This window comes from Canis aureus, chromosome 31 (assembly GCF_053574225.1).
Source record: "Canis aureus isolate CA01 chromosome 31, VMU_Caureus_v.1.0, whole genome shotgun sequence".
In the NCBI taxonomy this organism is placed as follows: domain Eukaryota; kingdom Metazoa; phylum Chordata; class Mammalia; order Carnivora; family Canidae; genus Canis; species Canis aureus.
The window spans coordinates 24,307,028-24,334,630 of NC_135641.1; the positions used below are offsets into that span (position 1 = coordinate 24,307,028).

The following is a 27,603-nucleotide window of genomic DNA, read 5'->3' on the forward strand; positions in this document are numbered from 1 at the left end:
ATTATGCCACCATGAGAGCCTACCCTACATCACAATGCCATGGAAGCCCGGGAGAGTTCCACACAGGTGTTACCTTTGACTTAAGTCTTTCTGGTTGGCTTATGTGTGGTCTGGCCCTTCTGTAGCCAGTGCCATCTATGGACCAGACCATTTCATGTATGGGCCGTCACCATCCTGCATCATTTCCAGTCAAGGTCACTTTGGCCTGGATGATCTCATATTCCAGAATTGGCTCATGCAGGGGATACTTAGAAAAACCATAGATCATGGGGTTTGGGAGATGGAAAGAAACTAAAAGACTAACAGGTCACAGCAAACACTGGACTGGGCGGGGAGATACCTGGGACCTTGACCTGGCTTTTCTCTCCTAGGTCCCATATGACTCTGGGTAAGTAAATTTGGACTTAAATTTTTGATCTGCTAAATGAGACAGTTGGTCAATATGATCTCTGTGGATCTTTCAAATTCCAAATTCCCTCAATTTTTATTTCATTTCCCCTGGCCACCTCCATTTTATGGTGAGTAAAACTTCCCATAGGTTAAATAATTAGCCCAAGGTCACGTGGCTATGAAGTTAACAGGGGCATTAGAAGAGGGCTTAACTAGATTCTAAGATCAATGTCTTATCCTCTATCTCACAGTTCCTCATTACATATACAAATCATGGTCATGGACTCTGTAACTTTTTCTTCTTTGGCCAAAGGACTCATGCTGTGAGTGCATGCCCAGGCCATCCAGGGTCAGGAAAAGGTGGCATAATCTACAAGCAATGATGCAAAGGCCCAGCTCTGAGGCACCCATCATTGCACCCAGGAACCCTGTAGTACCTTCAGGGGAAGAAGAAAGGTCTGATCAAGCTTCATTCCACTGAGTTGCACCCCGAGCATGCACATGCATCACCAGCCTCCTGCAGCCAAATGCCTTTGGCCCATGAGCAGGGGGTCTTCAGTACCACTCCTCTGCTGGCTAAGAACAAGCTTACATGAGCCTTCCCAGCAAGGTTCTTAGGCCTAGGAGGTAAGCGTGGTGTGAGTGTGGGCTTCCTTTTGGTTGCAAGTGGCCAGGCTATAATCTTTGGTCCCAGACACTTTCAGTGATCCTTTAAAGACTAAGGAACATTTGACTTTTCTTGGCAACTTTGAGAGGTCAGGCTTTCAGCAACCTAATGCTTTTCAGATGCTCTTCTTCCTGATGCCAAAGGCTTCTTACATGATTCTTAAGCACTCTGTCATTCACACCAGGCCAGATGTGAGCTGGCCTTTGCTAACTTTTTTGGGGCCTGGTCTTTCAGAGTTGAAGGCCAGACTCTCAGCTACAAGCCACAGACTATGGAGTGACATCTCAAAGTGATCTGTGACTGGCCCTGCACAATAGTTCATTTAGTGCTGAAATGCCCTCATCTGGTTAAAGCTGGGCCTGTGGCTGAGTCCATGCTTACAACAAAGCTAGTGCTGAGAGGTGTTTTTCTCCACTGTCAGAGCTGGGGAAGCTTGGAGAACCACTAATTTACAGATGCAGAAATCGAGGTTCAGAGAAGGCAAGTGACATACTCAAAGACATTAGTGACAGAGCCAGAAGTAGAGCCCATTTCTTCTAGTTCTTGCTCCATTTTCTCCACTAAAGTCTGTTTTTCTTCTTGATATGCTTTTGTCCTTTCAAGAGGTTGAATGATGCAACAGGCCTTGAGAGAGCTCATCGAAATGAGGCCATTCTTTTTGGCTGCTACCATTCTCCATCCAGTCTTTCCTGGAACAAAGGAATCTTCTTGAAAGAAGCCAGATTTGGCCTCTTGAGCACTGGAGGTACTAAGAAGGGCCCTTAAAACAAAATGTGATATTCTAGAATTCTGGGTCCATGAGGATGGCATGAAACATAATCAGAGTCAGAAATGGCTTAGCATTGCTTGTGTTAATTAAAAAAAAAAAAAAAAAAAAAAGTCTTGGCTTCAGCTTCCAGCTCTGCCCCTAACTCTGTGGATAATCTTTGACAAATCATTACACCTCACTGAGCCTCTGTTTATCTCACATGAAAATGAAGGGCAGATATGGTTAATAAGGTTCTTTGGAAGGTGTATATTATGATGCTAGATAAAATGGCTTTCTCCATTCCAGCTTGCTTCTGTGTTCAATTTTGGTGTTTTAGGAGGAAAGAATTTAGAAATCTCTGGCATGGTCCAATGGTAAACCACAGTTCTTTCCAATACCAGGTATTAAAAGAATTTCATGATTCCCTGTATCTAAGATGCTTTGTATAAATATAGAGGGTAATGACCACTATGGGTCATAGAACGTTATGGATCACCTGGTCCTGCTCTGTCACTTCTGAGGTATGGGATCCTAGCCTCAGAGAGGTGAGATTACTCGCTAAAGATCACAGTAAGAAAATGGACTAGGACCGAAGTCCCTGACTCCCAGCTCAATACCTCTTCCCCTTCCAGAGGTTGTAGCATGGCTGCCTAGGATGGAATCCACCTGAAATGCTGTTTTCTTTGGCCCACATGGTACCTAACTCTTCTTATCTTAACTCCCTAAGTGGGAGTTAGGTTTTTCAGTTCACCGCATTCCATCTTCTATGAGGGTTCACCAACTATGCCCTAGGGTATGCTCTGGGCTAAGCCTAAATGAGATGATGGGGATCAGCAGAGTTTGAGTGGGCTGACCTTTCTTCTGCTCCACCTCCTTCAAGTTCTTTATTAGGCTTCATAAAGCCCTCCCAAGTGAAGTCTTCCTAACCAGTCCTCACCCCTCCATTCCCAGATTATCACACACAGTAAATGTCTCCTTCTCTAGGATCTCATAGCAACTGTGATGGCCAACATGGAATGCTGACATTTTCTTTGGTTCTTAAGGATAATGGTAAACAATGCCATAGTCTTTCCATTTTGACATCTAAATCTAACATCTAGAAGCTTACTGAGGGGATATTGAGGGTTACTAAAATGTGCCATTCAGATAATACACTAGCTTAGTTTACCCAACACTCTAATTCAGTAAAATACAAATGCCACCCGACATAGAACTACACTGCAAAGCTCCTGCTGTTCTGCTGAATGTGCAGACAGGACCTACATCGCTCCTCAGTGCTGTCCTAAATGGTTATATCTTTCAATGAATTCTGTTTGATTAATTAAATCAATTCCAGTATTCTTGCTTTTATTAAAAGTGTAAATTACTATGCCATGACTCTTAAATTTTTTGGTGTGGATTATTTGTTTCATCCTACAGTGTGCATTTGAGGCTATAATTTTCTAGTTAAGTTGATTTGAATATAAGTGTGTACTATGATTGCAATACAAATCACCCATGCTTTTAATGCTAAAGCAAATATCCACAAAATGTCCCCCAAATCTCTATTCACAGTGACACTTTCTATTACCACAGAATTCTTTTTTCATTTTAAAGTAGGGTCAGTAGGTGAACCATGGGGTTGTAGCAGTCAGTAAGACTTGAACACGTTGCTCTTTGGAAGAACTTCTTACTCTGTCCTATAGTTATTTGTTGTCTTAAGTTGCTCATCTCCCCTACAGCACAGTGAGTGTTTGAGGACGAGGTGCCCACTTTCCTGATTTCCCTGGTGCACAGCAGGTGTACACACAAACTGTTGGAGGGAAAGCCTGGTGGGAAGGGAGCAGAACGGCAAAGACAGGAGACAGGAAGGCTCTTGATGTGATAGCACAGGCTGAGTGTAGAGGCTGGTTGGTTTGCAAAGGCTAGAGGCTGGGCTTCTCTATTTTTGGCTCTCTGAGGTATCTCTTAATAAAGAACCAAAGCATCATGCTCCCCATCCCCACCCCATCAACAGCCAGAGAACCTTGGGTGGGAGACCAGGAGGCAGAGGACTGGAGGGTCAGGTACCTGGCAGGCAGGTGGGCTGGCTTCTCCCCAGTACTTCATTCATCCAGACTCCTTGGGCAGAACAGGTATATACACCTGGGAGAGTGAAAAAAGGTGGGAGAAGAGGGAGAAAAGTGTTGGTTTGTAGCACATGGAATATAGATCTGGGTTCTTAATTCTTATATGGACTGCTGCAAGCCTTCCACATGGTCTCTCTGATGCCATTCTCTAAGCCAGTTCTCCCTGCAATCTGAAGGATCTTTCCAAAATGGGAATCTATGCTTCCTTTCTGCTCAGAATCATCAGTGGCTCCCATTGCCCTCAAAAACAAACAGCATGCTCTTCAGCACGGTGCCCGCGGGTCTGCATAATTGGACTCCTGCCTGCCTGGGGGCTGCTTCCTCCCCTGGGCCAGCCCAGCCCCTGGCAGGCACTTCCTCCCTCTCAGGCACCAGGCTCCCACAGTTCTCTGTGGCACACTTACCTTTCTTCCTTTCCCCACTTCATAAACTCTTTAATAAACCATGCTTATGCCCACCATCTCATCTGAGTCTTATATTAGCCCTGTGAATTATATTGCTGTTGCCCTTGTGAAAAGCAAGGACTTAGAAACTTAGAGAAATTGGAAGAATTTTTCTTAGGAGCAGTCTGTGGCAGACGCAGAACTGATGGGCTTTACCATCTCCCTGAGGGCTCCTTCTCTGCAAGGGGCTCTGGGTGTACATGTGAAGGTGCTGGGATGCCATATGGCTTAATCCCTGGGATGGCAGCCTGAGGCAGGGAGAGGTGAGGTATGGCCCCAAATGTTTCTCCTCCCAGTTTCTCTCAAACTTCAGCCAGTGGCCTGACTGCTGCAGCCCCCAGTCCAACCCTGAGACCCAAATGGTGTGAGGTGGGAGAGGGCTGGTTTAGCATGGAGGGCTCACCTGTGATATTGTGGAGCATCTTATAGTAGGGCTGCTGGCAGGAGTATTGGATCTCAGATTTATATGTGGTAAGGTTGTTCCTGGTGGAGAAGGTGATCAGCCCATGTTTCAGCTCTGCTGGGGCTCCACAGTCCGCAACTGAGAGAAGAGAGTTAACACCTCTCAATTAACCTTTGCTCTTCTTCTTGGGGCCATATGGTAGGTCTGTCTCATACAGATGTGCAGGTTGTGCACTGTGCACAACTGCAGAGAGCAATGCTATAGTTCATGAGAGTAGTACCCTAGAGATTGTGTAGGGCCTGTGTAGCCATGGGTGGCACTGCTTTGGGGGTCTCTTCCATCTACCGTGGCACTACCGTGTGGCCAACTCACTGGACCTGGTGTTGATTCCAGGGCAGGGGCAGGGCTACCGAGATTGAAGCAGACCCTGGTCTTTTCCCCATGTAGCCCTCTTCTTGACTTCCAGTTCTATTGTGCAACCCTCTTAGTCTCTCCTGCCTAAGCATGAAGTCTCTAGCTCAGCAAAAAAACTCTGGCTGACACAAACTGAAGAATCTTCAGTCCTCCCTGACTCGATCACATGCTGAGTAAGAGCAGTTAATGTGCTCACATTAGTGCTTCACATAAAAAAACCCAAAAGCAAACAAATAGAAAACAGCTCCTGCATGAGTACACGACCCCATCCTGCTGTCTCTCTCTGTAAGCATCTTGCTTGATCACAGAAGGTGGGAGGTGGGGTCTGGGGTAGACTAAGTTTTAATCATTCATCTGCTTATGTTCTCCAATTGTTGGGGCCTGGATGTTGGGCTTGGCTATAGGATGGCTGCTCCTCAGAGGTGATCTCAGGGCCGTTGCCAGCACAGAGTCCAGCATGAGTCTGTCAGAAGCCAAGTCACAGGCTGAGGACCCAATTTGTCAGGGTTTCTTCAGGGGCTTCCTTTGGGGGGTGGTGCTCATTTCTAAGGAAATCTTCATCTTAGGTCTAACAGCCTATGCCAGAGCTGGAGAATCATACAAAAATCATAGAACTTTGTGGCTGACAAGGGACCCGAAGGCAGACAATTCAGAGTATCTACTTTACAAACTGAGCTCATAGAGGAGACCTGACTGGCCTAAGGTCACGTAGCGAGTTATAATCAGAAAAGTAGACCCGACTTTAAACTCAGTGTTCTTTTAAGAAAACCATCTGACAGTTCTTATGGATCTGCTTTCTAATTAAAATGGCTTAAAAAATCAATATTAACCAGGTAATGATGGACATTAGCTATTAATCTTCTGATAATTTCAGAGGACAACATTCCAAAACCAAGAATTTCCAATTTCCCCTCACCTTGGGAAACAGAGAGAGGGCAATTTACCCCTGAGATGCTACCCTGAACTTGTAGCTTTTGAGTTTAGAACTCTAAATTCATCATTTTGATTGAATAAAGAGTTATCTAATATAAAGCATGGATGACACCAAGGCCCTCCATTGTGGAGGAGAGAAATGAAGGCTGAGAGTAAAAGCAGGTGCCTTCTAGCCACAAGGAAGGCAAAAACCAAGAGGACTGGATAATGTTTTGTCTTGTCCTCTAATCCCCTTAAAGAAATTTGTTCCCATTCGTTTTGGTGACCCAAAAGTAGAAACATGCTTCCACTCTGTGAGTGAGGGTCAGCACTAGGATCACAAGAGGCAATAATATCTATTATTTAAAGTTACAAAATAGTTTTAAATGTATTTTCCTGCTGAGTCTCAAAGCAGAATTTTCTTCCTTTTCCCAGAAATGCCATTGACTGATGCCTGAATCTTGACTTTGGTCTAGCAGTTCATTTCGCCTAAAGTAGTCTCTGGACCTAATACCTAGTTCTAAGGGGAGGAATTGCAGGGTTGACCTTGGACATGGCTAGATGGTCAGGCTTTTGAAAGCCTGTTTACTTGGCCAGCAATAGTAGGGAGCTATTTCCTGAGTAGAGGGCCTGCTTTCATATCACTCCAGAGAAGTAGTTTGCTGGCCCTACAGCCAAATAGAGGTGATAAGTAGTATAAAATAGAGGGTTGCTTCAGCTTGGGTATGGTAAGTGGGGTGGTATGCTTCTACTCCCAAGTCTACAGTGGCGGATGAAGGGCCATGTGTCTCTGGGACCTGGAGATGACTTCCTTTTCTGAGGAGCCTGGAGCCCTGTTAGTCACAGTCAAAGATCTACACACCCAGAACCCGCTTCCTCAGCTGGTCTAGCTTCTTCGCTTTAGGAAGGGTCTCATCCCTTCTCTAATGCTCTCTCTGGCTACTTCCACACCCTGGAATCAAAATGCCCTTCCTTTTTCCATTCCATTGGCCTCACTTTCTCATCATCCTCTGGGATGGGACGCACCACCCCACCCTCTGTCTCTGGTGTCACCTCTGGCTGCCATTTATTTTCCTTCAGATATGTCTTTCTTGACCTGCTGACCTGAGTGTGCTTTGCCACAATCTGGGGCTTCCTGGAGAACTATGCACCACGGACTCCCCCTGGCACTCAGGCCTCAGGGGTGGCTCCTACCCCAGCATCCCTTCATCTCTGCCCTCCATGCACCCATGCTCCAGCATCACAGACGCTGCTCCCTTGCCAGCTTTCCCCGCACAGGAACCACTGTGGTCCATACTCTGGCCACCCTCGAGGCCTTGATCAAATACTGCTTCTTCCTGAAAGTCTTTTCTCAGTATTCTAATTGGACAGGGCACCTCTTCCTTTCTCCTTACAGAGGCCTCTATTCATCTCTCTGATGCATTTGTCTTCTGTTGCCCCGTATTGCCATTATTGGGGTCCATATCGAATCTTCTGCCTAAATTAGGATTCCTTTCATCTCACTGAGTACAATATCTGTTACACTTTGTGGGCTCAGGCATATTGATTGAACCGGTGCTCATCTTTACTGCCCACCTCATCTATGCTCTCGGAGGCACCCCTGCCCTAGGCTGGCACCACAATCTATGCACCTGCCACTGTCCACCCTTGCAGGAATCTACCTCATTAAAGCCCATTTAATCACCACATGGACTGAGTAGTCACAGTGTAATGCAGGGATTCTCTTGATACATCGATTCTGGTTTTGTTCAAGCTGAAGCAGAGGTTCCTGTTGCCACTACAGAGCCCTTTATCGCGTTACCCACTGATGTCCCATGGCACCAAAGCAGAGGACTGCTGCTTTCAAGTGTGATATCTATCTCTCGAAATCTTTAATCAGGGAATTTTCAGAAATGCAAAATTTATAACTCCCAGCCCAGAGGAAAGAACCTCTGATAGTGGATTTTCAGCCCCGAGTTAGGTATAGGTGGAATAGAAACTTTTGTGGTTGAGGATATGCCTATATTTCCTAAAAACCCATGCTCTCGGAGTTATTGTTAGTTTCACCTACTCATGGTTGTTAGAAAGTAACAACAGATAAAAATATTACAGTCCTAAAGTCACAGGCCTTCTGGCCCATTTTATCTTGAAGTGTGGAGTGGATTAGGAACCAGAGGCCACTTTGACCTTGTCAGCCTGGGGCCATGTGGTTTTATATGACATCTTGGGTCTCTAGGACCAAAGTGATTTTTTTCTTCGAGAAGAGTACCAGTCTACTTGGAGTTGCTAAAAAAAAAAAAAAAAAAAAAAAAAAAAAGGAATGCCTCTTGTCTTTACATTATTTTCCAGAGTACTGTTTGAATGATGGATGAGCCCTCCAGTGGAGAAATGTTCTCCTTTACGCAGCAGTTTCAACTGCTCGACACTGTGTTGCTTTGTTCAGCATCCACACTAATCCACAAAGAAATTGGAAATGGAGCGTTGGCGGGGTGGGGAGGGGTGCAGTAGCTCTGGGGCCCCAGGGTCTTGTGAGTGGTCCATTCCTGGACGTCTGCACTTTTGTGGGGTCCCGTCATTCATTCTGTCTGTTGCTCTGACCCGGGTTCGTTCTCCTCATCCATTTCAGTTTCTGCCACCAGGGTGAAGATCAAAGAAGGGTCAGGAGGTGCAGAGAAAGGAAGCAGAGAGAGGAAGGGAGAGAGAAAAAGAAGAGAAAGAGAAAAATTAGCAAGCAAAGCAGAAACAGTTTATGCAGGAAATACAGAAATCGCTCCACCAGATTGATTAAGAATGCAGTTTAGGTACAGCTGGTGTGGATGACAGTTGGGGATGGTGGAATTTGTACCATTCTGAGAATCTGCACAGTCATAAATCCTGGCTCGTGAGGATTACAGCACTCTGCCCCGGAGCAAGCTTTGTATTCATCTGGTCCAAACCTTCGTTTGACATACAGCATTCAGGGTGGAGCAGTACTTGTCTCGGGTCACCATGGCAAGGTGGAGGCGGTATAACAATGCATGATTTCCGCTTCCTATTCCAATACAAGTTTCTTCACTACACATGTACACTTCCTGTCTGTTCCTAACCTCTTTTCTCACAATCCCTAGGGACTTGAATTTCTCAGTCTTGCTCATCTTTGCACATCCTTAGGACCCAGCACATGCCTGGGCAGAGAGATGCTTAGTTAAAAACCTGCTCAGTGAATGAGCAGAGACACCAGGAATGCCTGAATGAGGATCCTAATAATTCAAATCTGGGCTATCCTGGGAGAACCAGGTCATATTCAGGAGGGAAACAAAACAAAACAGAACAAAAAAATTCCTCTTCTCTTTAGTACAAAATGGCAGGCGTTCTTTTGTATACTAACAGAAGTCACATAAAATGCTACCATCAAATACAGCTGTGCGTGACACTTATCAGCGCTTCTGTTACAATAAAAAGTGTGCATGCTTTATTAGGGAAAATATTACTATTAAAATTTTCTACCTCCAAAAGCATGAATGAGAGAAACAAAACCTCTGCCTAATGAGGCGATTTGGTGTAGGTGGGGGGGAGGGAAGAAATAAGCTTTTATTAGACTCTCACTTATTCCTGGTAGCCCACAGGTATAATTCAGTTAATTGATCCTTAGAAGAATCAGGAATGCAGGAAGCTGAGGCCAAAAATCTGAGTAAATTGCTTACGGACATTTGACTGGATGAGTCTGGATTTGATCTAGAACTTCCTGCTATTAAATATCCTGTCCTCTCTACACCAAATTCTCTTTTCCTTCCTCCTTCAGAATGTCCCTTTGCTTTGTCCCGCACAGTGCTTCCCACAGAACTCAGTCACAGCACTACTGAGTCGGAGAAGGTGGTGGCTGTGTTTACTGACACTTGAATTCCTCAATTTCTCAACCTGTGTTTTCTATCTAAACTCCCTATAGGCATCCAGTCAATGTTTGTTGAAACCAGTACTTGCCCCCTCTCTTCCCACAATGGGTTCTGACTCCAGCCACATCATTATATTAAAAAAGAAAAATTAAAAAGCAAGAATATCCTCCAAGATTCTGTCTGGGATTTGCCATAAGAGAGTTCACCCTGACGGTGTTCTCCTGGGACTGAAGGAGTGGATCTGCCTGCCTAAAGAATCTGAACCATTTAGAAGAAGGAATGAGGACACCACTTCACAGTTTATACGAGTCATGAAATGAGGATGGACGGGATCAACCCTAGTGCTTGACTTCTTACCTCTCCATCCTAAAGCCAATCCTCCCCTTGCTCCTTCTCTTCCTTCTCTTCTCATCATCATCACACTTTCCTTCCTCACTGCTACCATAATGAGTTTCCTAAAAATGTGGTCTTTACAAGTCTTGACCTAGAACTACCTGGATAGGGGGACAGGGTGGTGACTGGTAATCTATATTTTTACAATGTTCACTAAGTGATTTATATGGATTACATTATTTGGAAAACACCCCAATATATTCTAGAGTATTAAAGCTAGTTCAACTTTTTATTTTAAATTTAAGGTGAAGGATCTTATCCATGGTTGCAGGGTGGATTAGGAGCAGAGCCAATGTAAGAACTCTGCGCTGACCTCACAGCCTTTCCTGACAGGTCCTAAATCATGAGCTGTTCCAGAAACCTTAGTGGGTATGGCTGATGGCCACATAGAGACTGGCAAGGTCATTGAGCTCTGGGCGCTGGTGCTGAAATAGTTTCCTGAATTAGCAGTTGCCAGAGCTAGTTTCAAACCTGGGGACAAACTACTCCTTTAGCAAATTTGGCAACCTGTCTATAGGCAGAGGTAAAATTAGTATTTAGGAAGTAAACTGGAACCGACAAGAAGTTTCTCTTGGAATTCTAATGTCTTAATGCCAAAAGAAAAATTAATAGCCTTTTGGTCCAGCCCTCCTGTGCTTGCTGCATTCCTGCCCCCACCCCTCTTTGAGCCCATCTGTCGGGTTTTCACCCTTGTGTGGTCTCTGGTTGGAACCAACCAGTGCTGGGGAGCTCACTATCCTTGTCACAGACCAATATGGCTTTCTTACTTTTACAAGTGGGAATCCTGTTACTCCATGTCCCATCCTTCAGACACTCGATCTGGAATGTATCCATCTCCACATTATCCTAGGAAGAAACATGAAGAAGATGCAGCAAGAAGGAGGAGTAGGGTTGGTGGTTGTTTCCCAGTACAATCAGCTCAAATTCCAAACCCGGTTGTCCTTGACTGAGATTTTCCAACTATGGGCCTCCAAGGGCAAGCTTGATGATAAGGAAAAGAGAGATGCTGAATTCATAGTCCCTATTCCTACTCTGGAGAGGGGCAAGGACTATGTGGAAGAGAGGGTTTGGACAACGTCTGGGAGGGGAAACCTGTACCCCTGACTCCCTTTCCAGAGCAGTGGCTCTCAAACACAAGTAAGCACTAGTATCCTTGAGGATTTGCACAGACTGCTGGGCCTCACCCCCAGAGCTTCTGATTCAGTGGGTCTGGCCTGGAGAGCAGTTTGAATTTCTAATAAGTGATGTGATGCTCTGGAGACCCCATGTGAAAACCCATTCCTTAAGAGTGTTCCTCCAGCTTGGCTCACATCAGACTCAACTGGGTAACCTAACAGAAAAACCAATCACCCATCCTGCCCCGGAGATTCTGTTTTAATTCATCTTAGGTGAGGCCTGGGAAGTAATTTTGTATCTTTAAAAAACTATCCAGGTGATTCCTAGGAGAGTGAGCAGCGTCTGTCTGCCACCTCTAAAATCTCTGCTTCCTGTCCCAGTTTCCCCCAGTAAGCCTGATCGATGAACTTTATTAAGGTTATGTGTCCTGATAGTAGGGTTGAATGAATCTTAATTTGTGTTTGAAATTCAAATCAGCCCAAGCTCTGAAAGAAGACTTCTGTGCCATTTCCAGAAGTGAAAATCTGGGATGCATGCTTTGGATTTTCAGAGGACTGGAATTTCTGAAGCATGTTGGAGATTTATGGGAAAGTTAGCAAATACTGTGGTGGGATCATGCAAGCTCTGGAAGCCCATCTGCCTTGGGGGGGCACTGGACCATTTCTCTGACCTGATGGCTCTTCTTCCCCCCGCAGGACCCTGTACCTTCAGAACTTTGTAGCCTGTGTCACAGCTGATGAGCACCTGGTCTTTGAAGGAATACGTGGCTTGCAGGGGCTCGATTTTCCCGTGGGCAGGAAGCTCTGGATCTGGACACTCATTCCCTGGTGGGAGCAATGAAAGATTGGTGGGTGAGAAAACAAAGAAAAATCTGCAGCAGGCAGCCAGCCCCCATGGTGCAAGCAATGGTGCAGGAGAAACCCACAAAATGAGTTGTTGGGGGCCTCGTACCTACTAGGCCCTGATAACTTATTCTGGAACCTTGAGCAGGTCACTTTTCAACTTAGACCTCTAGTTCCTCAACTGTAAAATGAGGTGGTTGGCCAAATGATTTCATCACGAGTCAGGGTTTAATATCCACGGCAGGATATTTTTTTTAAATTTATTTTTTATTGGTGTTGTGTAACCCTTATCTGAGGCTGCGTTTACAACATGTTCAATAGTAGTCATCAGACATCTATTTGCATTCCTACAGTGACAGAGAGCTTAATACTTCTCAAACCTATACCTTTCTTACTGGACTTCTTTGATCAAAGGAACAGTGTTTTCCTATTCAACCATAATCTATATCCTTGTAATTTGCTCTCACAGGGCAGAGGTTGTCCTCTTGGGCAGCTCAGGATGACTTTAATCGCTCTTTCTCCCCAGGACCATTCTTCAAAGTGTTAGAGAGAGAGAGAGACTGTGACCATATGCCTCTGAGCTCTCCCTTCCAAAGGCCACATTGGACAGGATTCCTAGGTCTGAGTCTATCCCTGACATTTTTTCCTGGACAAACTCTCTTTTAATACCCTCTTTACATCCTTCTCCAGAACTGGACACCAATGTGATAATGCAGGCAAGGCCAGGATATCAGATCTATAAACTGGATTACCCACACCCAGCACCCTCTTCTTTCTTGGCTAACTATAAATCCCTGAGGCAATGGCTCTATCAGGGTTTGGGCCAGGACTGGCTGCCTTGGAGTACTGGGAAATGAGACCTGTGGGCACTGCCAGTCTGGTGCTACAGGAGGCAAACTGCCACGACAAAACATTTTAAGCTATGGGCCCAAACTCAAATTCCTGCCCAAAACCTGGAAAGGGCTGAGTGGGAGGGTTCTCTCCAGGCCCAATGAATCAGTGTAAAAGAGTTGAGTTTAGGAAATAAGCAGTTTTCTTTCTTTATTTGTTTTTGTTTTTTAAATCTCCTTATGTGATTCTGAAGTGCAGCAAGTTTGAAAACTATTTCTAGTCTAAATCCACCATTTTTGCTGCCCTTGCTCCCATTTTATGGATGGGAAACTCAGGGTAAGAGAAGGTACTTGGTCCCACACTCTTCTGTAGCAGAGCTAGGTGTCCTGCCAAATCCCCAGAGGAGTCTCAGGCCTGCACTGCTCATCCCTGAGCCACCCCTCATCCCTCAGCTCATGAGGGCTGAGCATGGTGACCAAGCATGATCCATGGAGGGAGAGGCTGTGTTACCTGTCGCCCTGTATGAGAGCCTCCAGCCCTGGTTCTCCCCTGAGTTGTCGCTGCGGAATAGAATCTGGACGCTGTGGCTCTCTGTGTTGATGGGTTCTGGGGCTTTCTCTCCACAGAAGGGCCCCAAAACTTTTGGGCCAGCTTTAATCTGTGATTGGCAAGATAGAGAAAAAAGGTCACATCTGAGTAGTGGTGGCAGCCGCTGGGACCACCTCTATGGTGCATCCTGGTTTTCTGGAGGCCTCCATGTGAACCCGTAGTATTCACTCATGTTTTAGTGGGCATTGCCATTCACCAAACAGTTCCATTTCCACTCTCTCATTTACAGATTACGACGGCCTTGGAAATGGATGAAGCTGGCTAATAACCCTCTGCTCAAAATGAACAACATATGGCTCAGAAAGGGACAGAGCTCTGTCCAGGTGCATGGGATAGAGAAGGCCTCTGCTCTCAAAGAACCTACAGCCTAGTCGAGGATGGCTGGGATGGGGTAGCAGATGGGACTAATAATAAAGATTAAGCAAAAATAAATAAATAAATAAATATTAAGCAAAAAATTACATGCTGTGGCAAGAATTATAAAAAATATTAAGCAAAAAATTACATGCTGTGGCAAGAATTATAAAAAATAATCAAGGTGATATACACACATCAGATAAATACATGTTATATATTTTTAATTATGTAGTAAAAGCTATGTAACCTAACTCATTACTCATATAATAAATAAAACTTTATTTTTTATTTTTATTTATTTATATATTTTTAATTTTTGTTGTTTATTTAAATTCCATTTAGTTAACATATAGTATAATATTCGTTATATCTTAGTAATTCATCACTTACATATAACACCCAGTGCTCGTCATAGCAAGTGCCCTCCTTAATACCTATCACCCATTTAGCACATTCCACCGCCCACCGCCCCTCCAGCAGCCCTCAGTTTGTTTTCTCTGGTTAAGAGTCTCTTATGGTTTGTCTCCCTATTTTTTTTTCCCCTATGTTTGTCAGTTTCATTTCCTAAATTCCACATGAGTGAAATCATATGGTTAAAATGCTATTTTTAAAAAATTTAAAGTTCTCTTTCAAAGAAATGAAAAATTTTTTTAAGATCCATTTTTTCTAAAAAAAAAAAAAAAAGATCCATTTTTTCTATTTACCTACATAGTTAGCATTTTTGGTGCTCATCCTTTTTTCCTACAGATCAGAGTTTCTATCCGGTGTCAACTCTTTAATAGTGCAATCAAAAAACTTTATTTTTTATTTATTTTTTATTTTTTTAACTTTATTTTTTAATAGATAAAACTTTAAATAGGTGGTCAGGGAGGGCTTCTTTGAGGAGGTGACATTGGATTTGAAACATGTAGGATGAGTAGAAACTTGTTATTTAAGGAAGAGGGCAAAATATTTCCCAAGCGGAGAAAGTAGCATATGTAAAGGTCAAGGTCAAAGGTGGCAAAGGGCTCAGCAAGTATTAAGAACAGGAAGGAAGCCAGAGTGGCTGAAACAGAGGGAATACCATAGCTTGAGGTAGGCAGGCAAGTGCCATATTGTGTTGAGGAATTTATGTTGATTTCCAAGAACAATCCTGATTTAATCTGGCTTTTATAAAGATTAGCCTTGATGCCATGGTGAGCAGACTATGTAGGGCAAGGATGGAAGCAAGAAAACCAGCTAGAAGCTTTGCATCAGACCAGGAGATAATGGGCATTGGCCTGGGATGGAGTCAGTGGGATGGAGAGAAGGAAGTAGGTACTATTAGCTGATCTAGATTTCCTGACTCCCAGACTCAGTTCCTTTCTGTGCCTCTAACTCTTTTTCTTCTATCTCCAAGGACCAGGACTCCTGAACCCTCATGTGGTGACTTCTACAATCCTGGATGATATCTCCGTCTTGTCGCCCTTATTGTGGATGGGGGGGAAGTGAAGCCTCATGAGATTAAGTGTCTGGAGAAGGCTCACAGCGTAGCTCCGGGGATACTTTGTGTGATAAGCAGAATTTTAAGATGGTCCCTATGACCTTCACCTCTGGTGTGACTTCATGATGATATCATGTAACATGGCAAAAGAGATTTTACAGGTGGCTGAGGAGCTAGTGTTCAATCAGGGAAGGTCCCTAGGCTGGATCTGATTAAGCTGGTAGATGCTATTTTAACTAATTACCTTTTGGGAAGCAAGAGGCTTGGTCCCCTATCCCGGGAGAAGGCAAAGGGCCAAGAATATCAATTTTCCCAATTCAGCCAAGATTTCCCAGTATCCCCAAGGCCAACATCCACTGTAGGCTTACCTTGATGTAGTCATAGGGGCAGGGCACCTCAGGATGATCCTCAATGTCGAAAATGTCCTCGAACTGCAGGCTGACCATGAAACCCTCCTCTAGCTCTATCGTGTAGAAGCATTCTGAGCTCTTAGGGTAAGGGTTGGGGAAGTCAGGGCTGGTGATCACGCCTGTCCTCTGGGTATAGACGTTGTCACTGCACTCCACTGTGGAACACATACCAGAGCAAAGTGACACACCACAACCATGGCTAGGGCAACCCGTTTCTTATCTGTTACTGTACAATTTTCTCACTAGTCCTGAGCAGCAAGCAGGGAAGACATCACTATCCCCATTTTATTGATGGGTAGAAGCCCTCATGGAAAATGGCCAAAGCCTTCCATTTCTCCATCCCTGCTCCACCTGGAGAGGACATCAGGGTGGGCATATGGATGAGACATGAAACAAAGATAGAAGGAATAGGGCATTTTCTTGCTGTCTCTCTTTGCCTCTCTCCTCCCTCATCTTTCCTTTGGACTGAGGTTCTCTTGATCACAGAGGAACTTGGGAGGCCATAGGAGTGAAAAGAAAAGGAAACTGCTGGGTGAGGCCAAGCTTATGGCTCAGAGCGATGGGACTGGTAAACCCATGTTTTCCCATAACTTGGCCAGCCCGGGTACCTACAGTAACCAGGAGAGCAGAAGTTGCTGCTATCCAGGGAGAAAGATGGCCTAGAGCCTAGGGATTCTGAAATGTGGTCCTTTGAAAACCTGAACCCGGACTTCCTGGCTGCTAGGCATTTCAGCATCTTCATCCATGTGGTATCTGAGGCAGAGCTCTCTGGCTTCATTTTTAGTTATTCCTATTCCATATGTATCCCTCTTCTGAGCCTCCCCTAATCTTATTGGGAAACTCAGCACAAAATGGTGATATATATACAGTGTCATCTCTGGGGCCCACCTCGGCAAGTCCTGTTGTCTGTGTGGAGGAGGTAGCCAAAGCGGCAGGAGCAGTAGTAGCCGCCAATGTAGTTATGGCAGTAGTGGTCACAGGACAGCTCCTCATCCTCTCGTTCAGTGCACTCGTCCACATCTGCAGGGCAATCAATCCACGCGTGATGATGAAGACAACAGCCAACATTTACAGAGCATGTAGTATGGGCCTCTCCCTGTGTTAGCCCCACACAAAGCCCAGAAGTAGCCATTACTTCCATTTACAAATGAGGACACTGGAAATCAGAGCAGCGAGGCAACTTCCCAAGATGACAGAAAGCCAGGTTCAAGGCCAGGCAAGCTGACCCCCGGTGGTGCTAGTGCCCTCTAACAGTTGTGACAATAGCAAGCAGGACTCTTACCATCCCCATTCCACAGATGATGAAACAGAGACTTGGGGCCTTTAAAGAACTTACTCCAACTCACAGAGATGGTATGTGGTGGAGTCAGCATTCACACCCAGGTAGGCTGGCTCCAGAACCCACTCTTTACTTCTAGTCCATGCTGCCCCTTTCTTTCTATGTCCCACTTCCCTGGGCAGTGGCAATGTAAACGTTAAAAAAAACTATGCTCTCAACCCAATGTAAAGATTTCATGGTACGTTTTTCCCCAGAAAATATAGGAATGGCCAAAAAGCACATGAAAAAGATGCATGACATCACTAGTCACCAGGGAAATATAAATTAAAACCATATGAGGTACCACTACATACCCCACCAGAATTCTAAATTTAAAAAAATTTAAAAATTGACATCAAACTGTCATTTGTTGGTGAAGGAATATAAAATGGTGCAAAAAAACTTTGTAAAAGGTCTAGCAATTTCTTATAAAACCAAATATACACCTGTCCTATGATCCAAGGATTCTATTCTTAGATATTTACCCAATAGAAGTGAAAATATATTTTCACAAAAAGTCTTCTACAAGAAAGTTCATAGAAACTTTATTAATGGGAGCCAAAAAAAAAATGGATAGAGTGCAGGTGTCCATCAATGGAAGAATGGATAAACAGACTGTAGTATAGTCATTCAATGGAAAATTACTCTGCCAGGAAAGGAGCAAATTTCCAATGCATTGCAACATGACTGAACCTCAAAAACTTTACACTAAGTAAAAGAATCCTAACTTCCAAAATATATTCTGTGTATGTTCATCTACATGAAATTTAAGAAGACGCAAAATTAATCTATGGTGGAAAAAAATTGGAACAATTGTTGCCTCTAAGGGAGATAAGAGCAGAGTGTGATTGGGAAGGAGCATAAGGGAACTTTCTGGGTTTAACAGTAAAGTTCAATATCTTGTTAGGGGTTTGGGTCACATGCAAATATAATTTTTTCAAAACTCAACAAGTGTGCCTAAGGTTTGTACCTTTCATTGAATGTAAATTTTACATTAAAATAAAAAAATTGTGGGTAGATATTGAACTTTAGCAAAATGATATGCATGCTGAAATATTTAGGAAAAAGTGTACTGTTGTCTGCAATGCACCTTGAAATGCATCAAAAAAGGATGGACTGATGGATAGATGGAGGATAGACAGATGGGTAGATATGTGATAGAGCAAATGCAGTAAGGCAGTAAGAGAGCATAAGGTACTTTTAGTCTTTAGAGAGAAAAGGAGATCTCGGGATGAGCCACCCTCTTCTCCAACATACCCACAGCCATGTAGTGGGCATCAAAGCCCGTGAATCGCTCCTCATTGGAGAAATCTGACCGGAAAGTGATGGACATGAAAGAGCCGGGGGAGAACACGACTTCCTGGCCGGGGGTCTGCTCTGTGTCTGTAGTCTCCCTGCCACAGAAGGTTGCCAGCACCTGCTCTTCAGTTTCTACCTTTGGGATCAAAGAGAGAGGGAACAAGATGAGTTGCTTCCCAAATTAGCTTCCCTGATGGTCTCCAGGAGAAAAGAAGGAGAGTCTGTTTATGAGTAGATCAGGGATAGAGATAAGGAATTCGGGATTCTGGGCCTTGAGGAAAGATACCATACAGGTTAAGTCTCTGGGTCTGTTCAGTCACCGTTTCATTCATTTGTTTAGGCCCATCAGGAGTAGCTTGGCATTTATCATTCCTATTACTGGCTTATTTGTTGAAAATAACTCAATATTAGAATTCAGAAAGAGATCACCTCACTGATAGATTCCACATGCAACAGAAACTGACCACATTTCCAAAGAAGAGAGATAAACTTCAGGTCATTCATTGAGCATTCAGTGTGTGCTGCGTGAGCAGAGCATGGGAGCTGTGCATGGGGAGGCAGTGTTCAGAGGGACGCAAACACAGACAGGGCTATTATACAGTGTGACAAGTGCTTTAATGGGAACACAAGTGCTGGGACTGCACTCCGAAGGAGATGAAAGATCCCATCAGAATGGAAACTGCAGGAGAGCGAGACTTTGTTTTCTTTACAGATGTGTTTTCAGTGAGCGGAGCAGGATCTGGCGCATAGCACTTACCCAACAAATGTTTGTTGTCAAGAACTAAAATGCAAGGCTTGTTCTGAGAACAATGAGAAGCCAGGGAGTCTGTGGGGATTATAGCAGGAGAGGTTGAAGAATAGGTTGAAATGACATTATACTGTCTTTGAATGCTATCATAACACTACGCGACTCTTAATTCTGTGAGTAAAGATACTGAAAACTTTTGAGCAGGGAAATTGTGTATTTAGAGCTACATTTAATAAATAGTTTTAATAATTCAGAAATGACTGGGTTCATCCCTGAAACAATTGTGTTTGTGTTAAGACTCAGAGGCAAAAATGACCTATTTGCTAAAAGAATTCCCTACTTTGGAAAAGCTAGAGGCCCTGTGTAAATTCAGAGACCCAAGTAGAGATCCTAAACTGGCTGCCTAAAGCTGATTTTGTGTGAATTTGGTTTGGGAAACAGTGTGATAGCTGGCTGATCTATTTATTTGACTATGAACACTTGGCCTACCTACCGCTCTTACCATTTACACTAACTGGGTTCTTTTAAGGTTGTATTTGTGTTTGCAAGCTCTAGATTGACATTTTAGCCAAGATGCATGAGAAAATCTTTTAGCAAGAATGATTCTGCTGCCTTTCCAAGTCATTAAAGGAAAAGTTCTCAAAGCCTCTGCCTATCTCTAGTAGCTTCTAATGCATTCATTGTTTTGTTCATTAGCTTAGTATGTCAGAAGTATCTTGACATTTGACACTTCTGTTTTGAAACTAATGATTTATTTATTTAAGATAAGTGGGAGTTTTAAAGAAAAACAATTTGCCCTGGCAACAAAACACAAGGACAATTAATCACTAACTTTGGGAATTGAAGTGTAAACAGAAGATGAGATCATGGCTTTGCTGTTTATTCCTCTTCTCTGCAGATACTAGCCAAACTCACACCAGCCTTTTTAAAGTAGAATGTACCTATCTGCACACAGTCACTTCCTTGACCACCACGGCTGATTAGATCTTTCGCTTACCTGAGTTTCCTAGATAGCTGAAGTTTTACCTGACTATAATTAATTTATCATCATCATCATCATCATCATCATCATCATCATCATCATCATATTTGGCGTAATGCTTTATAAGGTGCTTTATACAAATCTCTGCTTTCTTAGGTGAAACATGCTAACCCTCTTTGGTGATCCGGGGACCTTTTTATGAATGTCAACCATCTTGGGGATATTGTGTTGTGTGATGTTACTTGCTCTGCATTGAACATCCCCAGACTATAATGCCTTTGCAATTCTTATGTCTCCTTTATGTAATGTTTTATTTTGTGTCTTTTTAAAATCAGTTAGCTGATATATGTTATAAAATAGAATCTCATTGAGCTGCTCTTATTAGAACTTAATAAAGATAAGACTAAATAGTTTTAGTGTGAAGGCCTAGGAAAGGCATGAAATTGGGTAGAGGTCTTGGTGACTTCTGCTTTGGAGTAATATAAGGTAGATGGACCTGGCAGTTAGAGGTCATGAGCTTATTCTTGACTACCATAAACAGTTATATGGCCACCTCCTCTCTAGCTCTCAGTTATCCACCTGATAGAACAGAGTTTTGAACTAGCTGAGCTATATGTTCTCTTCCAATTCCGACATACTAGTATTCTAACAAGTCACCATACCCACACATTCGATAGGCCAACTAGAAGATGATGAGCAGGAGTTTCAACACAGTGATTGCTTTCTGTTGAAGAACTTGATGAACTCGAACTTCTTCGTGACCTATAACCATGTAATACCAGGTCAGTTATTTAATGAATAGTGACGCCTTGAGCATTAACACCTCCAGACTCACAATTCCCTTCCTGTACTTTGATATCCCCAAAGTCTTTGTAGCATGGACACGTTCCATGTAGCTACTCTCTGTAGCTTGGACACTTTCATGTGAAAGCAACCAGGGGAGGGGTGCCTGGGTGGCTCAGTGGTTGAACGTCTGTCTGTGGCTCAGGGTGTGATCCCAGGATCCTGGGATCGAGTCCTTCATCGGGCTTCCCTGCAGGAAGCCTGCTTCTACCTCTGTCTATGTCTCTGCTTCTCTCTGTGTGTCTCTCATAAATTAATAAGTAAAAGCCTTAAAAAAAAATAAAAAAGAAACCAACCAGGGATAACTTAGATCGGGGGAGACCTAATGAAAGACTGTGATAATAAACTCTCTTATAAATTCCTGGATAAAGGACATTTTCATGATGGCAGATAAAACAGTCATCCCATACAGAGCCACACTATTGCAGAGAACATGTAAGCATGTTTTGGCTGAAGCCCATGGGAACATCTGAGACATCTACACCTTTAGGAGCAGGGAAGAGAAGGCCCTGGAATCCTGGGAATTCAGCCTACAGCTCAGAATAGAGTCTTGGAATATCAGAACTGAGGAAACTGAGGTCCAAAGGCCAGTGACTTGCTCAGGAGTAGAGAGATAACCACAAGCATTTCCTGATACAGTTTTACTTTTGGAACTATTCTGACCCTGAAGAAAGGAACCCACCAACCCAGAGAATACATGACCAAACACATAGGCACTTTGCCAAACAAATTTTCTGGCTCAAGGGCCTCTTCAAACTTTATCTTGGGTTCGTGGACTGTCTCCCAGAGAGGATGTGGCTCAGTGACAGCTCCAGCCATAACCCAAACAGAGGGGTCACTGACCTTGGTTAATATTTGCAGCCCCTGCTATGAATTAAAAAATTCTACAAAAATCATTTACCTCTGAGTATAGGCAGAAGATTGAGTCCTGGCTTCTGTTTGGACTGTCCCATTTCTAGGGTCATCATATTAACATGATGGAGGGAAGTACCTTATCAAATGAAGACACAAAATTCATAATAGAGAACTATCTGGCCAGGGATCACAGACTCCTCATTTTTCTATTTTTTATTATGGCAACCATATCCTTTCAGGCTATTGTTATTTAGGGCAGCAACACATGGATGCATGTCCTCAATTTGTTTTCTTTCAACTCAATTCAAAAAATATTTATATACCAAATTCTGTCTGGACTACAATGTGGAGGATGCCAAAAATTACTTATTTGTTGCATGAGCTTAAAGAGCAAGTCCCCTGCCTCTGGGAATGTGAAATTTAATAGGAGAGTAAGATAAGTACTCAAATGGGTATGTGTCAGGGCATAGTTATTGCAGTGAAAGATAGGAATCTCCAGGGGTTAAAGGAGGAAAAATAAATTACATCCAGCTGAGGGAAATCATAAAACATTTAGGAAGAAGAACATTCTTTGAGCTGAGGCCTGAAAGATGAGTAGGACTTAGGGAGATGGAAATAGTAGGTGGAGGGTAGGGGGTAGCAGGAAGAGCTTCCAGGCCGAAGGAATAGTGATGTCTCAGAGATATTCAGAGTCTCAACTGTCCCTTCCTTCCCACTACCACCTGCCATAGGAAGGGGGTTCTATTGAGGACAGGGAGCTGGGGAGAGAGATCTAAGGAGGAGAAGCCAGAGTCTGTTTTCTATGAATTTTCACCTTAGTAGAAACAACAAATTTGGCAAAGAACAAACTTTGGCAAAACTAAGGCAGGGCTGAGACATTTTGGCCCAGTTTCTGTGGGAGGACCATGGTGGCTGCTCTCCATGTGTCTATAAAGTCATCTCATCAGAGATTAATACTGACAGCTCTCCACCAGTCCCTGGAGCAATGTATGGAGGAGGTAGCTCAGGAATGAGTGTTCTCATTTTATAGAGGAAAATCTTGAAGCCCAGCTAATTTAAATGAATTAGGCCAGGTTATTATCTATCAAGTGGTGGTTTCAGGCCCGGGATTGTAGCCTAATTTCCTGGCCAATAGCCTCCTGCTCCTTTAAGGCTTGAGGCAAACAAACAAAGACTGTCATACAGATCTAAATACCTCAAGGCTTTGCTTGTCAGTGTTCCCAAGCTAAATCTTGGAGCTTCTCCCATCTTCTTTGGGCCTTTGAAGTGCTTTTCAGAATTAATTTAGTCAGATATTCAGGGAGTGTGCTGGATTGTCCTGCTGTTGATTTAGTTAATCTGGGAACTACATTCCCCAGAATCTCCCTTCTTGTATACTTCCAGGCTAGAAGAGAAACTTGTGTGAGTTTAGAACACAACAATCCTTACTCTCTGCAGGGTGTTTTGTGATCAGATACCAAGATGGACAGATGTAGATGTGCCCATTAGGTTCTAACCTGTCTCACTTTCCTCCACTCTACATCCAGTGCCTCTTTCCAACAACTGGCTCTAATGACCAACAGTGGCCTAAACATACCACCGCTTGTAGATGGACCCACAGATGTGGGAGTTGCTCAATGCCAACAGCTTCTCACAGAACTCCTCATGGGCCCCCTTCACAGGCCCACTTTGGCTCCTTAGATGCTCTTGAATTCTCACATTCCACTGCAGATGTCAACATCTGCACCCATGCCAGGGCTTCAGGAACACTGATTAGTGACTGATCCTCTTAATTCCAAGCCCTGCCCTTCACAGCCCCAGCTTCTCCTCTAGTCATGTGATTTCTGATACCCAAAATAGCCATTACCTCCCAATCCTCACAGAGGATCTGCCTTCCTCACTGAACTCTGGCTGATACAGTTACTAGAGCCAGAAGTCCAGTGTTGTAGTAACAATTAAGACCTGTGGCTTGGGTTTTGGGATTGTCAGCAAGTAGAGGGTAAAAAAGCAGTGAGCTATAGAAAGCTTGCAAAGGCACTGGAGTCACTTAGTGGTGAAACGTTTGGCACAACTCCCCATGGCCACATAGAAGATAGAAAAACGTACACAATAAACTTGTGGATCTGCTAAGGAGATCTCTAGGCAATGTTGAAAGTGTCAGTATGTATTTCTAGCTGTATATGGCAAGGTACTTCAGGAAGAAGTAGGTCTTCAGTGTGTAAACCTGTGACTTGCTTTGACAAAAGGCATGTGATATGCAGAGATATGCCACTTCCAAGGGGCCCTGTAGCTCTTTCAGGCATCAAGGGGTCTTGTAGCTCTTTCCCATGTGAAATAGTGCCCTGAAGCCTCCATGTGAGGAAGCCCTGCCAGGCCTACTGGAGATGAATCACCCCAGTTCAGGTCTCTAGGCCAACCAGCTGACAGCTACCACCAACTGCCAGACAAGTGAGTGAGGCCATCTTGGACTTTCTAGATTCTCAAGCCTCTACTGGAATGGCCTTGGGCATATCCAGCAAAAGCACCATCCTGCTGAGCCTATCCCAAACTTCTGATCACAAGATCTAGGCAAACGTAATGGATGTTGTTTTAGCTACTAAGTTTTAAAGTGGTTTGTTGCACAGCAAGAGATATGCTATGGGGTATAGGAAGCAACTTCCGACAAAGGGAAAGATGGACATTTATGAACTGACACTTGGAGAATTTCAATCTCATGGGTTCTCGAGGCCTTGAAAGTTACTTAATCTAATTTCTTATCTTTGTACCACACCTTATAGCAGTCATGTATAATGGTAGAAAACCAGAAACAATGTAAATATTCAATTTTAAGAGAGCAGTTAAATTAGCCTTAACTTAGTAACCATTAGGCACCCATTACTTATCACATTAATGGAGAATTTGCAATGATCTGAAAACTTTCCTAGTAGGTTATATTAAGCAAAAAAAAAAAAAAGGGGGGGGGAACCCATGTACATGGTGAAATTACAATTATGTTAAAGGAATACAAAAATAAAAAGGAGAAGGAATTAGAGCTAACTGTTAACAGTGGCTAGTTGAACTACAGGTAATATTTTTTCTCTGTTTTTATATTTTAAAAGTATTTTGAAAAGAAACCTGAACACCGCCCCCCCCCCCCCAAAAAAGAAACCTAGACCCACAACTACTTCCCTCTATAGCATAAACTCAGTTAGTTGGGGTGTAAATGGATGGATGAGAGGAGACAGAAGAGTCCCTGTTGTGGAGTTCATGAAGACTTTGTGAGAAAGAAGAGGGGGGAGAAGAGAGACAGAGAAAGAGAGAGAGAATGTGTGTATATGAGAGGTGGGAGGGATTGGGCATTTAAGACTGTTTGCGGTAAGAACATCACTGCTCTGTTTTGGTTTCTCAAGAGAGAGTTGAATTGTGAATTGCTTTGAATTTTAAAGTTTTCTTTTTTTAATGTAACCCCTTGCTGAGACTGGATCATGAGGGACATCATCTTTATATGAGTCATACATGAGTCTTCACCAATTATTACATGCTGGGAAAATCACTTAAATTCTCTGTGTTGTAGGTTGAATTGTGTCCCTGCTGAAGTATATACAGTTAAATCTTAACCCTTGGATTTGACTTGACCTTATCTGGAAACAGGTCCTTGCAGACGTAATCAAGATAAGATGACATCATGCTGGCTTGGGGGTGGGGGGACCCTAATTCAGTGATTGATGTCCTTATAAGAGGGACATTTGTTCACAGAGACACACACAGAGCAAAGTGTGAAGGCAGAGGGAGAGATTGAAGACACTGCTGCCACATAACAGGGGATGCCAAGGATTGGAAACAAGCACCAGAAAGCTAGAAGGGGCAAGGAAGGATTCTTCCCTAGAGCCTTCAGAGGAAGCATGGCCCTGCTGACACTTTGATATGAGACTTTGGGCCTCCAGAACCGTGACATAATATATTCTTGTTATAGGCCATCTAGTTTGTGGTACTTTGTGATGGCAGCCCTAGGATATGCAAATACTCTGGATGTAGGTTTTGTCATCCGTGACACAGTGACAGCAATAGTGGTAATATTACAGGACTCTTGTGAACATGACATGAACTAATACTCATAAAATACTTAGAAGGGCCCCTGGGATCTAGTCAGCACTCAGTACCTCGGTGAGAAGAACAGGACTGCTGAGGTTCCATCATCCGAACAGAGCTGCTTCTGGACTCCTTGCTAGGTGGGCATGGGTAATTTCACAATTTGAAGAAGAATGAGAGTCTGGAACTGTCCCTGGATCCCCTCTGGTTTCTAATTCCTAATCTCACTGAAGCCATCAGCATAGACTCCTTTCCTGCGAGGACTCCAGAACCCTCTTAGTCCTGCCACTTCATTTGGCAGGTGGTGTCTGTCTTAGGTTCCTTTAGCCCTCAGGGGAGCCTCCTGGCAATGCTGGGAGGTGGGTGACAGGCAGAGGACAGGCAAATGATACTGATCTCCCAGAGGAATGTGAGGGATCTCTAAAAGCTTTCATCCCACAAGAGAATGTAAGTCCAGGAATCTCCTCACTTCCCTATGTTTCAAAGGATTGCTCTAGATGTGTGAATTTAGGTCAGTGATTCACTCACAGCCCCAGCCCAGGACTTCTGACTCAAAAAGGAGTGCTCTGCCCTTCTGGGGTTGCGCTCTCAGTAAGTCTGTCACCTCCAGGGACTGGGCCAGGGCTCCACAGCCCAGTCTTGCTATTTTACCCACTTGCCTACATTTCAGTTAAAGATCATGAGAAAGAGCAAATTAAAGTTACCGGATTCAGACAAGAGCCTGGGACCAGGGGAAAAAGGAGATGTATGTGTGCACGCATGTTGTGTATTGCACTCGGGAAGCTCTTGAAAGCAAAGCCATGGAAGTAAAAATAGCACAGCTGGTGGGTTTAAGACTCATGATGGCCCCATCTGAGAGGAGCTGGAGGTTGATGCTTTGATTTTGGCTGAGTCATTTGGCCATAAAGCTAATAATAATAATAATAATAGTAATACTAGTAGTAGCCATCTCCCTCCTCTGTGTGGAGCTTTCCAGCAGACAGGTACATTCACCTTCTTTATTGAATATATTTGCTTCTTTTTAAATTTTTTTTTATTTTTTAAAGATTTTATTTATTTATTCATGAGAGACAGAGAGAAAGAGAGAGGCAGAGACACAGGCAGAGGGAGAAGCAGGCTCCATGCAGGGAGCCCGACGCGGGACTTGATTCCGGGACTCCGAGATCATGCCCCTGGACAAAGGCAGGTGCTAAACCACTGAGCCACCCAGGGATCCCCAATATATTTGCTTCTGATGGAGGCTTGCAATGAATGCACTTCAGGCTGATATTATGCTTCTGGACCTGAAGAGGTGACATGAGTTCCCAAGGGAACACAGCTTAGGAGTGACAGACCTGAGACAAAACCCTGATGTCCTGACTTCCAGCCCTGGTCCAGTAATTGGAATCAGAGAACCATAGAAGGTCAGAGATAGAAAGGATATGAAAGGCTATCAAGTTTATCTCTTTTCTTTCTTAGATGGGCGCAATGAGACTCAGAGAAAGGAAGTAATCGGCTCAGAGTTGCATGGCCAGATAATGGCAGATCCAGTCTCAGAGCCCAAGCGTATGATGGT

General features: G+C 43.8%; 1 protein-coding gene and 1 long non-coding RNA gene across 8 annotated transcripts in view; one reads left to right on the plus strand and one right to left on the minus strand.

The window, feature by feature from the left end:
• MASP1 (MBL associated serine protease 1) overlaps positions 1-27,603 on the minus strand; it is a 61,463-nt gene that overhangs the window by 16,689 nt on the left and 17,171 nt on the right. For 6 of the 7 annotated variants that reach the window (XM_077880034.1, XM_077880030.1, XM_077880028.1 and 3 more), the window contains 8 exons: positions 18,532-18,709; positions 16,845-16,976; positions 15,915-16,111; positions 13,629-13,776; positions 12,151-12,269; positions 11,097-11,175; positions 4,760-4,897; positions 3,855-3,929 (listed from right to left, as the gene is read on the minus strand). In XM_077880034.1, coding sequence (XP_077736160.1) covers positions 3,855-3,929; positions 4,760-4,897; positions 11,097-11,175; positions 12,151-12,269; positions 13,629-13,776; positions 15,915-16,111; positions 16,845-16,976; positions 18,532-18,709 — 1,066 coding nt within the window. Of the gene's footprint in view, positions 1-3,854; positions 3,930-4,759; positions 4,898-7,932; positions 8,694-11,096; positions 11,176-12,150; positions 12,270-13,628; positions 13,777-15,914; positions 16,112-16,844; positions 16,977-18,531; positions 18,710-27,603 lie in introns of those variants that run through there. The other variant, XM_077880035.1, reaches the window with a different exon arrangement.
• On the plus strand, positions 77-14,192 carry LOC144302565 (uncharacterized). The gene is made up of 3 exons (XR_013369468.1): positions 77-388; positions 12,141-12,292; positions 13,957-14,192. It is a non-coding gene; the product is annotated as an uncharacterized LOC144302565 (long non-coding RNA).